Below are 16,394 nucleotides of genomic sequence, written 5' to 3' on the forward strand. Positions count from 1 at the left end.
ACATGGTTCAGCACATTGCTATCACTCCATGACAGCAACTCAAGATACCACCACAATTTGAGAGGTAGCCACCTTTTACAACTCCAAATTAAATAGCTAGACTACCAAAGCCATGGTCTAGGCTGTTGTGTACTCTGATACTGCCTCAGGTGATCAGGTTATTGTTTCCAAAATTAATTCACTGTAGTTGCAGTCCTAATCATACCTACCTTGAAATTAATTCTGCTAATAGCACTGACTCCCCAGTGTGTACATCTAGGACAGGGGTAGGGAACCTGCGGCTCTCCAGATGTTCAGGAACGATAGAATTATCCATACCCTATCAGTTTTCTGTCAGCATGGCCAATTGGCCATGCTGGTAGGGGCTGATGGGAATTGTAGTTCCTGAACATCTGGAGAGCCGCAGGTTCCCTACCCCTGATCTAGGATTAGGACTATAGGGTTTATTTAGCCCTCTGTCAGCATTAATGCAAATAGACATACAAAGTCGTCTCTGAAACATGGTCATACTTAATGGCTTTTATAGAACTCAAATCAAACTCAGGAACACAGTTCACCTGATGCCAATGCTGTTCTCGGTTTCCTAACAGAATCTGATTCTTTACATATACTATTGCTCAAGATAATGAACAAAGTGGATGCTGCTACAAAATGTAGCAAGTTTCCTTCAACAACATAAACTGTTACAAGTCATTTGTATGTTAAGTGCTTTTGCTCACCTTTGGTTCTTAATTTAAGATCTGACAAGTTTGAAGCCCTGTCCTGTGTCTAATACTGTAGGAAGGAACCAACTCATTTTTAACCTTTTCAAACACCTAAAACAAGCCTTGCAGATCCAAAAAAGGTTAAGACCACAGAACCAGTTTGCGAGATGAATCAGAGGGTAGGTGATACGAGGAAAATACATCATCCAGTGTTTGGCAACATCACTTTCTGTTGGCAAGTGTAAAGTATAATCACTCCATCGTTTTGACACTCCATACCTGGCTTTGACAGTTCGCCCCTTGTCAAACCAACTGATGTCATTGTCAGGGTTACAATTGTATTCTACCCATTCTCTAGTAAAGTCACCAAGGTGAGGAGGGTCTGCTTCATCAATATCCACCACTTTGGCCAGCTCTGCTCCTTGTACTGCCACATACTGGTCACGGACTTTTCTTACTTCTTTAATCCAAGGCTGAGAATTCTCACAATCTAAGACTATAATAAGCCGTGAACAAAAAGAGTCATTCTTCTCTCGCCACCATTCTAAAAGTGTGTCTAGCCGTAATGCACTGCCACCTGAGGGGAAATGGAAGACATCATTATTACACAAAAATAGCTATATTTTACATCAGTAATAGTTTGAGAGTGAAGTTATATCCAGGCCAATAGCAAAATATATTGAGAACTTGACTGGGGACCATTCTATTTAAAAGTTACATATCTGCACTGCATTTCCACAATGATGTCATGTTCACATTGCATTTCAGACCAGATGTTTCCCACATGGAAGGGTGCTGTGCTTGTTGGAGTGAGGCACTATGTTTAACCATGGAATACAGGGCATGAACTAGTACTCAGTCAAAGAAACTGAATTTGGAATCCCCATCAGGTGACTATGACAAGACTATGACAGGAATATTCAGACATGTAGCCAATTGTTATGTAAATATTTCTCTGGATCAAGGGTCTTAAACACATGGTAAATATATTCAAGAACAATTTTAATCCAATTTCTCATTCTTAAATATATGTACTGGACTGACCCTGAAACATACATTTAACAGCAAAACATTTTTTCAGTTCAAACCAGAATAGAGGTTAATAGGCAACTGTTTCAGGAGAAAGCTGTTAGTTACATTTTTTCAGTTGTAAAAGTTGAAAAACATGTTCCTCAACTGAGAAAAAAGCACCTAAAATGGATAAGTATAAAATTTGGAGTAGGACTTGTAGGCTCCTATGAGAACTTCCATTTTGGTTCTAAAAGAACATAAGAACAAGCCAGCTGGATCAGACCAGAGTCCATCTAGTCCAGCTCTCTGCTACTTGCAGTGGCCCACCAGGTGCCTTTGGGATTTCACATGCAGGATGTGAAAGCAATGGCCTTCTGTGGCTGTTGCTCCTGAGCACCTGGTCTGTTAAGGCATTTGCAATCTCAGATCAAGGAGGATCAAGATTGGTAGTCATAGATCGACTTCTCCTCCATAAATCTGTCCAAGCCCCTTTTAAAGCTATCCAGGTTAGTGGCCATCACCACCTCCTGGGCAGCATATTCCAAACACCAATCACACATTGCGTGAAAAAATGTTTCCTTTTATTAGTCCTTATTCTTCCTCCCAGCATTTTCAATGTATACCTCCTGGTTCTAGTATTGTGAAAACATGCTATGAACATGCTAAGAACATGCTAAGAAACAACATGCTATGTAAGAACAGGATCTGCCAGTCAAACCATCAGAAATTGTATTGTTGGAAGCAGCTGGCTTTTTATGAGAAGAGAGGTTTGCTTCAGGTTTTCCTCCAATTTTTAGGAGACAGGAAGAAGTCGGAAAACAACTATTACAAACACAAATGTTGTTCTTAAAGAATGTCCATGCTAATGGAGTTTTTTTAAGTTAAATAATCTAAGAGAGGCTGGTGAAAACCAATGTTTAGAGACTTATATTAACAAAATAATTTTACTGTTTAATTAGTAACAAAATACAAAGAATCGCAAATCACCTTTTATTTCCCTTTGGCAACTCAGGGTTTGAACCAACTTTCAGAGTTCATGACTGCAAGCTTAATACAATTCTTTCAAAATGTTAAGGTTCGGGGGTTAACAGAAGTACAGTACCATAAACTTTTCCAATTTTTGAAACTCAGAAGGTCAACTCAGAAGAGCTTCAAATCTCAACCATTTCATTTAAATTTATTTAGCACAAGCAAAATCATGGAGAACATGAGACAGGGCTTTATTATGAGGAACTCTTTAGTTTTGTATTCTAGGTATATTTGATAAGCAGGACCAAACTACACACTGCATTTCTACCATAAAAGCTAAGCAAACTTCTCAAAGAAACATGTGACTATCATCTCTTTCCTTCTTGAGCCATATTTCTTCTTAGTATGTCCTCACAGGACAACCATTTGGAACTCCCTACAGTTCCCTTGTCATTAGTTTCAATGAGACACTTGTAATACAACCACTCTGTTGTATTACAGCAGGAGCAGCAGTGGCGTAGGAGGTTAAGAGCTCGTGTATCTAATCTGGAGGAACTGTGTTTGATTCCCAGCTCTGCCGCCTGAGCTGTGGAGGCTTATCTGGGGAATTCAGATTAGCCTGTGCACTCCCACACACGCCAGCTGGGTGACCTTGGGCTAGTCACAGCTTCTCGGAGCTCTCTCAGCCCCACCTACCTCACAGGGTGTTTGTTGTGAGGGGGCAAGGGCAAGGAGATTGTAAGCCCCTTTGAGTCTCCTGCAGGAGAGAAAGGGGGGATATAAATCCAAACTCCTCCTCCTCTTCTTCTTCTGAATTTGGGAATGTCTTTTCATGTAGTATTTTTAATTAGCAATGACAAAATATAACAGGTTTAATTACTTGTTGGTAGTCTTTATTTTTAAATTGAGGTTGAATTGCATAAATTTGTTGGAATAATCTTGCACTTTAGATTCATACATGTACCAATGTGGTCCTATCTGCCTTAAAGAATTTCTAGTCATTGAACAGCCTGGAAAACAAACGTAATGTGGGCTGGAACCGCCAGGGGGCAACAGGGGGAGGAACACTGGGCTGTAAGGGTCCCACCCTTTTCTCCTTGGGGCACAGGGAGGCTGTAAGTGGGGCTGGGCGGGAGGGCATGGGGAGGGGGCGGAAAACCCTGGGTGCCATGGGAGGTGGTGGAAAACTATGGTCTTGCCCTGGGCACCATTTTCTGCTGGTATGCCTCTGATTTGGAGCATCTAAGTCACATAGATTTTTATCTAGCATAGAAGTATCTTCTCAAGCACGTACTGATGCCTGCTTTCTATGCGGAACAAAAGAAAAAGAGTGCACTACAAAAGCCTATTCATCAACTGATCACCCCCCCAGCACAATAAAGCCAGAATTAGTTCTTGTTTATTTAGCAATGAGAAATAAAATAAATAAAATATATGTATTTATTACTTCACAAAAATCAATCATTAAACTAAAGATTCATAAGTGCAAGAAAAGGCTGCAAATGCCAGTTACCTGCTAATGCCCATTCCCCAGTTCCATGAGTATGGCCGCTGTAATACAAAACATAAGTGTCATGTCTGGGTCCATCAGGTGTCCGAAGTTCAAGAAATGATTTCAGCTTGGAATGAAGGGTATCAAAAGAAAGTCCACTTGTAGAATAGTCACAGCCATAAGTCTCAATCATATGATATGCAAAGAATCTTTGAATGGTATTTAGCATGCCTGTTGATCTCAAGTTCAGCTCTTGCACATGCTCAGGTGGAAGCAGGGTTGGTTGACCATCAGGACTGCGTGAGGGGATAGAAAAAGGAAAGTTACAATCAGGATTCTTCTGCCATTAACTTTGCATTATGATACAATTGAACTATTTTACCACTGTGCTGGTAATTCATTTAAACATAAACATTTTGCAAATGAACAGGTATTTGTGAAACACTGACAAACCCTGTAGTTTAAATATTGCAGATGCAATAGATGTCATTTCTAACATAACCAAATTTTCACTGAGGTGGTAACTCTGCATTAGTGATATATTTTTCAACTGAACACCGACCCGCATAATTCCTTGTTTTATGGATGTGTGTTTAAAGGCCTGATCTGGATCACCTCATCTTGTCAGATCTCAGAAATTAAGAATGATGAGCCCTGATTAATACTTGGATGGGATACTAGGAAGGAATACCTTGGTTGCTATACAGAGGAAGGCAATGACATGCCACCCCTGTTAGTCCCTTGCCTTGAAAACCTTATTGTGTTGCAAGGAGTCAGATGGATTCACAGACTCAAGACACGCAGTTTACCATGGGGTCTCAATTCTGAACTGGGTCTTGCATGCTTTTTATAAACAATCATGTAAATATTTGAGAGACAATCTGTGCAGTGTTCTTGTAATATAAAGTGACTGTAATTACATGACAACAATAAAATGGTACTTTTAAGGTTTTAGTAACAGCACTGACTACACAGCTGCAGCCAATTAACCTTTCTCCCTTATAGATTCTTGTATATGTAGTCAGCAACACTCTGATGAATATGTGCATCTAAGCATGATGGGGAATGTTTCAGTTAAATCTGCATTAAGTCTATTTTAATATATTTATATGATTGAATGGAATTTAAGATCTTTTATACATTTTATATTATATCTACCTTATATACTCACGTTTAAGTCTACTTTTTCAGCATATTTTTTGTGCTGAAAAAAGCCCCCCTCAACTTATACACGAGTGAACGGGTGGCGAGCAGGTGGGGGGAATGGGTGGCGAGCGAAAAAAAGCTGGGAGCTGAGGGTGTTTTTCTGCACCTGCTCCCTGCTATGTGGACACAAAGGCAGCTCCCAGGTAAGCCTTGGGCTGTTGCTTCACTGCACTACAGGTGGCCAGTAGCTTCATTCACAATGACTATTCAGTGAATAGGTGTGAATATTAAATATTAAATTTATATGTTACAGAATTTTTGTTAAGGATAGGAAGCTCCATGAATGCTAGGGAGCCATATCCATTGGGAAATCCGCACCATTGGAGCCCATGGTGGCAGGAATCCCCCCTCCCCACAATAACAATAATAACATCACAATTGGTACCTGTGGTGCAGCCACTGCCAGCACCTTCTTGGCCCCCCCACCCAAGTGTTTTTGGAAAGCAGGGTGGGACTTCTGTCCAGCTGAGCTTGCAGACCTGCAAAAAAGACTTGCTTTGGGGCAGCAGCTGCCATCACCACGCAAGCATCTTCACTGTGTAATGATAAGCTATCCGTGTCAAAGGAGAACCTGTAGGGACTTTTTAAAAGGGGGATCTTGTTAAGCATCTTCCCTATGAAACTCTGAAGCAATACTGTCTGTGAGAGTTATATATTCCACTTCAGAACTTTTAAAGTTATTGTTGATACCATACTGTTTTTCTTTGAAATAAATATTTAAAAACATTTTTATTAGTATCTATTTTTATTCTTGAAATTTACCATTAGCTGTTGCATTTCGCACCCTAGGAAAATAAGTTTTCCCAGTTTTCTGTGGTAAAATTAGGTCCCTCAACTTATATGCGGGTCGACTTATACACGAGTATATACGGTATTGATATTTATCAGCATTCATTAAGCTATATAGTATCTATTATTGTATTATATTTGTATTAATAGATCCCTATAAATGAAGCTAGTTTTACCAGTTGAACTGAAGATTACAAAAACGCTGTTTTATCACAAATGGTGTTCTTGTGATTGCTTCATGTGGTTGTCAATGAACTGGGATATAAATTTATTTACAGATCTTTGATATGGTTATTCTACGTGGTTGCCAAGTAGCCAGTAGATTAATTTCTCTGCTGACCTGTATTAAACTGGAAGATTGGATTCTTTAGTCGTCTTCCACTTATAAAAAGTGTGTTAATTATTATATGCCATTGAAAAGCTGGATATCCTTGTGAACTGTTTGGGTCATAAATCTATACCCATTTCAGAATTTATAATAAGTGGACTTTGAGGTGTGGTATATTACTGGTTGCCAGCTTCTTGCTGATATAGAGACATAGCTGCTATTGTGATTTGTCTAAATATATATATACTATTGTGTTGTGAATTTTGATCACTATTTATCTTTCTTTATTAAAACACTTACACTGTTTTCTTGTATATGTGTGTAAGCAACCTTGATACGGTGGTTCCTGTTGTGCTCTACTGTTTGTACACACCGTATCTTTTGATGTTGGTCATTTTGTAGCTCAACTCTATTCTGTTGCCATAAGCAGGTAGGGAAAGCTCAGAAAAAAAACCAAGAAAATTTTGCACAGACTAAAATATTATTTCCCTTCACTTCCATGGAGTGATGCTCCCAACAGAATCACGGGATATTTTGAAAATCCCTTCCCCCAGAAAACAAGTTCCTTTGAATTTTTTTTAAATGAGTGAAATGTTGTTAAAGATTAAGCATTATTCAAAATGTGCAATATGAAGTTTAATATGAAGATTTCTATGTATGATAATCTACAACTTTAGATAATAATTCCTGCATATACTGTAACAATATACAAAATATTTTGAAAAATATGTTGATAATTTAAATACAACTAATTTGTCCACAAGTAATATGCTGTAAAGAGAGGAGCTGTGTGGCGTAGTGGTTAAGTGCTTGTACTGCCACTCACACGGTCAGGAGTTCAAGCCCCCTGTGGGTCACATATCCTGGCAGCTGGCTCATGGTCAACTCAGCCACCCATCAATTCCTTGGTCAGTAGATGAGTACCTAGCACATAGCTAGGGGGTAAAGAATAGCCAGGGAAAGCAATGGCAAACTACCCCTCAAAAACGGCTTGCCTATGAAATCACTGCTTGCAGTGGTACCCCAGGGTCGGACACGACTGAAGGGGAAACTTTACTTTAATATGCTGTAAAACGTAAGATGAGAATACACTATTGAATAGTTTGGTTTTCCAGTATTATAAAAGCACAGCAAATATCCTAATGTGAAGCTGGTCCTATTGTGATTACATAAGACTGGTTCTATCCAAATAATACACTTTATTTTATTTACCACCAAAGATGTTTTCAAATTTCAAATTTTATTTTTCTTGCCTCTCAGATGGCAAAAAACTACGACACATACTCCGGTAAAAGAGGGTGTAGCAGTTTCTAGCACTTGTTCTCATGAGTTGGAATATTCACAATTTTGCTTGTAGAAAACAAAGATATTTATATTTCTAATTTTGCCCAACAATGCGACTGCATATTTATTATTTATAGTCTGCCATTCTCACAGGGACTCAAGGAAGATTACAAATAGCGAGTTAGTACAATCACAAAAATGGGATATTCAATAACCAACTTATTGTGATTTTTGAAGCCCGGAGCCACCATAAAAAATGAAGTATAGCGTAAGTATTCACATAACACAGTAAGCAGAACCAAAAATACATAAATAGGATCCTACCTAAGATAAACACAGCAGTATAGACCATAATCCTTAATAATTTAGCCATGCAGGTTTGTAAAATCATTTTGCGTAGAGCAAACCTATTATCTGCACAGAAAAGACCTCTTGAACACTTTAATGAATACCAAGCTCATTGGAGCACTTTAGATTAATTATTCTACAGTCTAAAAGAACACACTTCTCTCCATTCTCCATCAACCTACTTGGCTATTCGACACTGTCTTCTACACAACAGTTCAGGGCATGATCATTTTCTGCAGGCTCCAATTCTGAGCCTGGATCTATGCTCACCCACCCTCCATAGAGACAAGTGGCTTCTTGTCAACACTAATTTAGGTGTATCAAAATGTGCTAGTTTGAAAAACTGAAATTCATTCTTCAGTGAATAATTCAAGATGCATAAACAAAATAGAATTCAGAAGGAATAGAAGGAAACATATCGAGTTTAACAAGTTTGGAAGAGCTTTTAATATTCCTAATGGGATATTTTGGTAGTATAATTTAAACAGTTCAGTAGAAATGCTGGTGCCAATTAGTTCTCTTAATGCAGTAAGTAATAAAGTCTGCTGCACTGAAATGAACAGGCAGTGGACATTGTGTGCACAGTTACTTTTAAAACAGAATATAACAGAATGCAAGTTTCAGCTAAAGGTAATATCCCCTGCGGGGACAGGGCAAGATACAAATCCAATTAATAAATAAATGTGCATTTTCAGATGCTGAATCTTGTTTTTTTAAGAACTCTGTGCTGGATGTGCCTATCCCTTAACAAACAAAAGGTCAGGTTCAAACTACCATGAATAGAAGCAATAATTTTTCTTCTCTCCCACCAGTCAGATTTATTTGATAAAATGTTTTAGAACAGAGACCAGTTGAAAGACTGCTCCCCTACTTTCCCTCTCTAACACTGAAATCTTTTGCCACTGCAGAAAGAATCCTCTTTGAAGTTGCCAACTGCCTAAAGAAAAAGAGTCTTGTCCATTTAATAAAGATTTAATGGAATGGAATGATGTTATTTATCTCCCTGCCAGGAAAAAGTGCACTTGCTCATTTCTATACATTAAGCCTCTACACATTTTTCTCCTGGCCTGCTGGCAATCCTGTCTTAATATAGTCAAAATTATTCTGGTGTGCTGCCATAGAGTAAATGTAAGGCAATTATACATTGTATTGTCGAAGGCAATTATACATTCATCACTCATGCAAGCAACTATTATCCGTATGTTGTTTAAAAAGGGAAGAGGGAAAAAGAGAAAGTTTATACAAACTTGGTTAACAAATTAAAATTCGTTTTGTCAGAAAACGATACTGGTACAATGAGTGTTCTAACAATCCTTATAACATCCGTATCAACTGAAAAGTGTTAACCAATATCATACCTGCAGAAATTTGTAGGAATTACAACTGCATATCCTACACACGTTCCTCCCAAACAATTTCCTAGTTCATGAAATAAGCCATGAGCCATGGATTCAAGAGGTAAGACAATCAGAAATACACTCATGAAGATTCCATTGGATTTCTACAAAAAAAGAGAGAGATGTTTAGACATCATCAGTTTGCTTATCTAAATGAAAAGTCCTACTTCAGAATTTTTCCTTAGTCACCTTTAATAGATACAATTCACTCAAATTTTATTCAGGAAACAAAGGAACCATGAAAATCAGAATTGTCAGCACAATTTGATGAAGACAAGCTAATAACAAAATTCAATATTGGTTTAATCAAAATCTGAAATGCTACTGTCCATCAACTCCGGCTTGGGAAGGAATCCTGAATTCTTCATTCTGCTCCAATGCTGTTAACAGGTTTATTAATACGAAAGTATGTGAAGAATTGCCATGAATAGAGATTAAAACAGATTTTAAAAAGAGTTACTTGTTCAATGTATTTGTCAAAGGCTTTCACAGTCGGAATCAGCTACCAAGCTGTGTGGCTGTGGTCTGCTGGTTTTAGCTCCTAACATTTCATCTGCATCTATGGTTGGCATCTTCAAAAGAATGTCACAGAATGTGTTTCCCTCCATGTCTCTGAAGATGCCAGTATGTTTGTAGATTTACACTGGCCATATTGTAGGCTCACCAAGTGACAGAACGTGAAGCAGGGGTCAAGTAAATAGATCAATTCTCAGCAACTCTCACTGCGCTTTATGGGATGCTGAGTTTACTCTCTGATCTAAGGCACAGAGCTTTTCTGAATGCTCAACTTATGCCTGATTTTCTTGGCAGCTAATTCACAAGCATTGGCATAAATTTGGGCCTGGCTCTTTCACAGCCCCCCCCCCCCCACCCCATTCTCAAAGTTGCAGTGTCAGTCTATTTTCTTCTGCATATGCCTTAAATAATCAGGATTTTCAAGGGAGGGTTTTGTCATAATTGGTGGCATCACTAGTGGCATAACAGCACCCTCTTTAGTTTGTGCACACTTTTATGTCAAAATATCAATATAATGGCTGCATATATCAGCATATCATTGTCAGGAAAGGTTTGGCAGGTTCTCTGAATTTTCAGCTTTCATTTTAAAAAGAAAGTAAGGCCCTAGTCCCTTCCATCGCAGAGAAATAAGGATAAAGACCTATGTATTGTCAAAGGCTTTCATGTCCAGAATCAATTGGATGTTGTGGATTTTCCAGGCTGTGTGGCCATGGTATAGTAGTTTTTGCTCCTAATTTTTTACCTATGTCTATGGCTGGCACCTTCAGAGGTATGTCATGATGAGCTGCATTTCTCTGTGTGGCACAGAATCATGGCCACACAGTCCAGAAAACTCACAACAGTCAAAAAAGCTTATCTCTGCAAGGAAAGAGGATAGCATCTTTGATAATTCAGTTAACCTACTAAACCCAATTTTTATGTGTGTTCATGCATGCTTATATTGATTTATTGATGCAAAGTTTGTTTTTTTAAAGAGAAAAAAATCTAAAACAAAATCAAGGATGGGAGAAGAGGGAGCGATTTTGCAATGATTACAGTCCAGTCACAGAAAATGGGCTGGAGGTGGGTGGAAGTGGGCAGGACAAAGAAGCCCAACAGAAACACTACGCACAAAAAGGAAAAGACAATTCAAAATTGGCTTCCAAAAAGATTGAGGTAAAAGTAGTCTCAAAAGAACTGAAGGAAAAAACCCTACAACTACCACCACCAACAAAAGAAGTGAAAACTAAAGGCACAAAAATAGGTCTGGACATTAGGTGATAAACCAAAGCAGTATGGGGCCAGAACTGACAGAGGAAACCCATGCAGAAAAACCCACAGTTCACATGGGACAAGGAACAGTTTAGCACCCAACTAAAAAGCTGACATTTTCCCCAGAGAAAACAAAATATAGTGCTGCAGTGGGAATAAACCTGCCCAATACCCCTGAAAGTAATGACAGGGATCACATAGAAAAGAGCTATATTTTATCTGTGTGAGTAACATAGAGAGGCGCACTGAAATCCAGTTCAAGGCATGCTGTAATAAAAAGCCACCACTCCATTCACTCACATCCTTCCCATTTTTATCACAAGGTGTTTTGCAATACATTGCTGTATTTTAGAAAATGGTGCAATAGTCTGCTACAGTATGTTATGGTAATGAAATTAGTTTCCAAGCTAAAATACAGATTGTTTACAATGTTGTATTGAGGCTGTCTGATGACTTCTCCACACTTGTAATAACATGCCACTATTCTGTGGATGAAATAAGTCACATGAGGCAGAACAAGGTCTTCAAGGAGAATAATGACTGTTTGATAGGACTGGAGCCCTGACAAACACCTCTGATAGACTAACCTGTTATACACTATGAACTGTAATACTTAATGCCCTAAATATAAGGGCAATAAACGATGAAACACATTTATAGCATACCTGCCAACACACAGCACCCAAAATCGCTGTTGCAAGAAGGCTGAAAAACACAAGTTGCTCAGAAATTAAACAAAAATGACGCATTCCTTTAGATGCCATGACTCTATCAAGGCTGTTCTTCTCTGCCCTGTGTGTATAATAGATTTTGTGACAGTCATTCAATTTTGTATGAAATCCCCAAAGTGTTATAAGAAAAATGATATGGCAGATCATCCAAAAAATTCCAAAAATAGAAAACCCTGGTATCACAAAATACCAACGATCCAAATCACCCAGCTTCAAGGCTGATAGTATAAAAGAAATAAGTTCAACAAGTCCAACAAAGATGACAGAAAATCTTCGACAGGCTTTCCCACGAAACAGATAGGGTTTCCAACGTTCTATAACTGAAAATCCACTGAAGTACACGTCAAGAAGAGGGTCTGTGATTAGACAACTAAAAAAGCATCCCAAGGCAAAAGGATTTGTGGGTATTGCTAGGGAAGGAAAAAATAATACTGAGGCTAGGATCCCAAAGATTGCCAAATTTGGAATAGCAAGGAAAGACTTCATCCGCAAATCAATAATGAGCATTGCTAAAGCCACAACCAACAAAATAACACTCATGGATTTTTGTACCAGCATAGTTGTACTGGCAATTGCAAACCCAACCAGTTCCAGGAACTCAACTGTTGTTAGCAAAGTAGGTCGCTGATGGATGCAGCCACATATCCGCTGCACCAAAGCATGCAATATCCTTATAATGATTGAGGAGAGAAGCAGGTATTGAGTTGCTTCTTCTTTCACATCCTTTTTAAAAGCACCATTATCAAGAAAACAGAGAAGGCCAAGTAAAAAACCAAACCAAAGATTAGAAAGACTTAAACTTGCTGTTTCCATGGAAAAATAGTAATAAAGTATACTGGCAATTCCAAGGACAAAAAGAGCCAGGATAAAAATCACGAGTATTAATGCATCTGCATTCTTCTCCCATCTGACATAAAGGCCCAGGCATACTGCAACTAGTAAATTCATTCTGGCTAAATAGCCCAGATACCGAACAGAGGAATGCATATTCACTTCTCGGTTTGCTTCTTCTAGTCTTGTCATTGCTGCATAGAGGCAGTGGCTGATGAAGTAACGTAATGATTTACACATGTAAGCTGACTAGTCAAGACTGTATCACACCACAAAAATAAATATATATACAACACAAGTGCTTGAGTTTCATCTAAGAAATATGATGCAGAAGTAACTTTCTGTAGTGTTGTTTCATCAATAACAGCCAAGGATTACTGAAGCTCTGGAAGAACAAACACAATTTAAAGTTAGAAGTTTTAACTAAATTTACAGGTACAATAAAGATGCATATTTACAAAGCTAAACATGAACATAAAGATATGTTATAAAAAAATCTCATTTATACCTTCCTTCACCTTCACACCTTTATTAGGCATAGATTAAACAACAATCAAGCAAACAAAAGAAAAAGGTTAATAGGTGATCAACAGGAGTGAGCAGTTTTTGATAAAACTGTTGCCAAAAACTTTGCTATGTCCACAGTTCTTTTAGTACAGCAATCATTCAAAAACAGACGTATCTTGTCTTGGTCAGAAGTGGCAAGACTTGAATTAATACGGGATTCAGTGTAATGATTCCTGAATTCTGTATAGCGAGTAGTATTTGAGTTGTTTCCACTTGGTTGGGCGAACATTGACAAGTTCTTGGTTGTAATGGGACCTGAAGAAATTTGCCATGGAGAACTGCAGAGGGGAGTACATTTAGATGTGTAATCTCATTTATATTAATTATAGATGATTTATGGTGACAATAAGTAATACAGAAGATAACTAATTGTGAACATTTAATTTTCTTCATTTTATTTTTGCCATCAATTCACAGTCCAATTATGGCAACTCAGTAGAGTTTTCAAGGCAAGAGACGCTCAGAGGTACCTTACCATTTCCTGCCTCTGTGTCATGAACCTGGCATTCCTTGGTGGTCTCCCATACAAATACTGAGCAGGGTCAACCCTGCTTACCTTCTAAGATCTGACAAGATTGGGTTAGTCTGGGCTACCCAGGTTATGGCAATTTTCTTTATATCCTACAAAAGTTTATTTTTTAAACTTCTCAAAAACATGAAAGTTCATCGAGAAGATTACAAAAAAATGCAACAGAAAGTTAATTCTGCAGCTTTGTCCATTACTTCTTTAATATTTTGAGGATTTCCACAAGCAGTAGATATTATAAAATCTTAAATATTATTTATATCCTGCAATTATTTTTCAGAATACCTTCTCCCAAGGAAACTAACAATATGCAATACAAAATATCAAAGTAATGCCAATACATTGAGTTAGATGCCAACATCAAATCTGGGCAAAAATACAGTTGTGATGGCACTACACTGACCAACAGTCTATAAATGTTGCTCACCCCCGAACATGATATTGGCACATAGCCCAACATCATTTCTGTCACATTGCTCCTCCCCATCCCACCGCCCGTGAGATGAGTGTGGTTTTTTGATGTGAGACTGACTGCAAAATGGTTAGCGCTGACAGAACCAGAATTAGCAGAAAGAGCCTTGAATGCAGTCTCCTTGAGTTAAACTACAGAATGGCTAGCCATTTGGAGAATTCATTTAATTCTCAAAATGAAAGAATTTAAAAGGACATGAACAGGAAATGTAGAGCCACCGGCCTGTTTAGGAAACGCACATCCGACCGGGACGGTCATGTGTCAAAGAGACAAGGTGGGAAAAGAGCAGAGCAGACTTTCCTGTGTCCTGTCGCCTCCCAAAGAGCTGTCATTAAGGCTCGTTCCTTCAAAAACTGCCGCACCAGGGACGGGAGACAGTCTCAGTCCAGGAATCATGGTGCTGAGAGCATGGCATCCGTTTTTAATAATCAGTGATTGAAAAGTGAGGAAATATATCTTTTAATATTTCTTGGGGAGATGAAGTTTCATCTTTAACAACAGCCACCATAACTGACACAAAGCCACTAACAGCATTGCACAATGTTTAATAAAGAAGTAGGTAATGGATGACTTACAGAGGCAGACTGGTCATTTAGATTACCAGAAAATAATCAAATGGGTCACTGCTCTGGAGGGTGCTGGCATCTATAGCAAGCTGAGTCCCAATGGCACTGGCTGGATTGGTAACAGCCAAGCAGCCCCAGCACACTAACGCTGCTCAGATCACTGAATAAGACAATTGGTCTAATATAGTCAGTACTGTCTACTGTAACTGTAGGGACTCTCCAGGGTTCCAGATAGCTTTTCATATCATCTGCTATTGGATGCTTTTAAACAGAAACATCTCTGGCATACCAAGCATGAGCTCTGGGCTGGACTCACACTCCTTAAATTTGCTCCAAAGCAGCTTCAACAGCCAATTCCGCTCCAAACCTGTTGATTTCAGTGGGTTTAGACTGGAACAAATAGGTAACAAACTATACTATCAAACTGTTAGAAGGGTATATAAGCAATTAAGATCATCAGGTGGTTTCCTGCTGAAACCGTTTCCGCTTCGAACGGTCAGTACTGCACCAATGACTTCAAGGATGATCTGAAACACGGCAGCTCCTGCGGTGGGAGTTCACCCCAAGCTGAGAGGAGCCAGGATTTTCCTGTTGCTCCTATAAACGAGAACTTACGCTTGCAAATGTACGTGTGAGCTCGGAGTCGTTTTGCGACTGCTCCTGCTGCTCTCCCAAAGCGACACCGAAGACACTGAGAGTCACGTCGATGCTAATAATACTGCCTCAAAATGAAAGAATTAAAAAGGATACGGAACAGGAAATTTAGAGCCACCGGCCTGCTTAGGATACGCACATCCGACCGGGACTGTCACGTGTCAAAGAGACAGCGTGAGAAAAGAGCAGAGCAGAATTTCCCGTGTCCAGTCGCCTCTTGAAGAGTTGCCATTAAGGCTCGTTCCTTCAAAAACTGCCGCACCGGGGACGGGAGACAGACACCCCCCACCCCCGAAAAGCGAAGGAGACAGAGGAGAAAGCAAAGGTCTGCTCCGCTCACTCTCTCGGGTACATTAAAAAAGAAACCATTCGACACAGGTAGAAGCTTTTCTCTCGAAAGGATCCGGGAGACAGACAGACCCCCCCCCCCCCCCCCGAAACGACATCCTACATCATCCCCTCAGATTGCCAACGAAAGCCGAGGGTGGAAGAAGTCGCAGCTTCTCTCAACTTTTTCTACGGTTGGCGCTGTGTTCGGCGGTCGCTGCCCTGCCTCACTCGTTCTTAAAAAAAAGTTCCCATCCCGCCGCCATTTTAGCCCTCCCTTCCCAGCAGCGCCCGATACGGGGAGCGCGAGGGCTCAAATAGCGCAGCTCAGCTGGCCTCGAGGCGCCGGAGGCCCGGCGCGAGGAACCAGGCTAACTTCGCGACGTAGAGGGGTGGGTCTTCTGTTCTTCGGACGCTGCCTTCGT

At 39.5% G+C, this 16,394-nt stretch overlaps 1 protein-coding gene across 3 annotated transcripts; it reads right to left on the reverse strand.

Annotated features, from left to right (window-relative positions):
- Positions 1-423: 423 nt before the first annotated feature.
- On the reverse strand, positions 424-16,374 carry TMEM168 (transmembrane protein 168). 3 transcript variants are annotated; one of them, XM_048499573.1, is made up of 5 exons: positions 16,094-16,374; positions 11,961-13,242; positions 9,490-9,632; positions 4,198-4,472; positions 424-1,281 (listed from the first exon to the last, which is right to left on the reverse strand). In XM_048499573.1, exons 2-5 carry the CDS (start codon positions 13,095-13,097, stop codon positions 734-736), a joined length of 2,103 nt encoding a protein of 700 aa, XP_048355530.1. In that variant the 5' UTR covers positions 13,098-13,242; positions 16,094-16,374; the 3' UTR covers positions 424-733. The 3 variants fall into 3 exon arrangements, with proteins under 3 accessions (XP_048355530.1, XP_048355529.1, XP_048355531.1); XM_048499572.1 differs by having other exon boundaries at positions 15,604-16,374; XM_048499574.1 differs by having other exon boundaries at positions 14,998-16,374.
- Between the last annotated feature and the right edge of the window lie 20 nt (positions 16,375-16,394).

The sequence above is a fragment of the Sphaerodactylus townsendi genome, linkage group LG06, assembly GCF_021028975.2.
Source record: "Sphaerodactylus townsendi isolate TG3544 linkage group LG06, MPM_Stown_v2.3, whole genome shotgun sequence".
Taxonomy (NCBI): Eukaryota; Metazoa; Chordata; class Lepidosauria; order Squamata; family Sphaerodactylidae; genus Sphaerodactylus; species Sphaerodactylus townsendi.

Bases quoted from the DNA above. Each gene is read 5' to 3' on its own strand.
- TMEM168 (XM_048499573.1), bottom strand. From the start codon at position 13,097: ATGTGTAAATCATTACGTTACTTCATCAGCCACTGCCTCTATGCAGCA. The intron at 9,633-11,960 runs GTATGCTATAAA...CTTTTTTTGTAG, and splicing joins TGGGTGCTGTGTGTTGGCAG to AAATCCAATGGAATCTTCAT. The intron at 4,473-9,489 runs GTATGATATTGG...CCCCTCACGCAG, and splicing joins ATTCCTACAAATTTCTGCAG to TCCTGATGGTCAACCAACCC.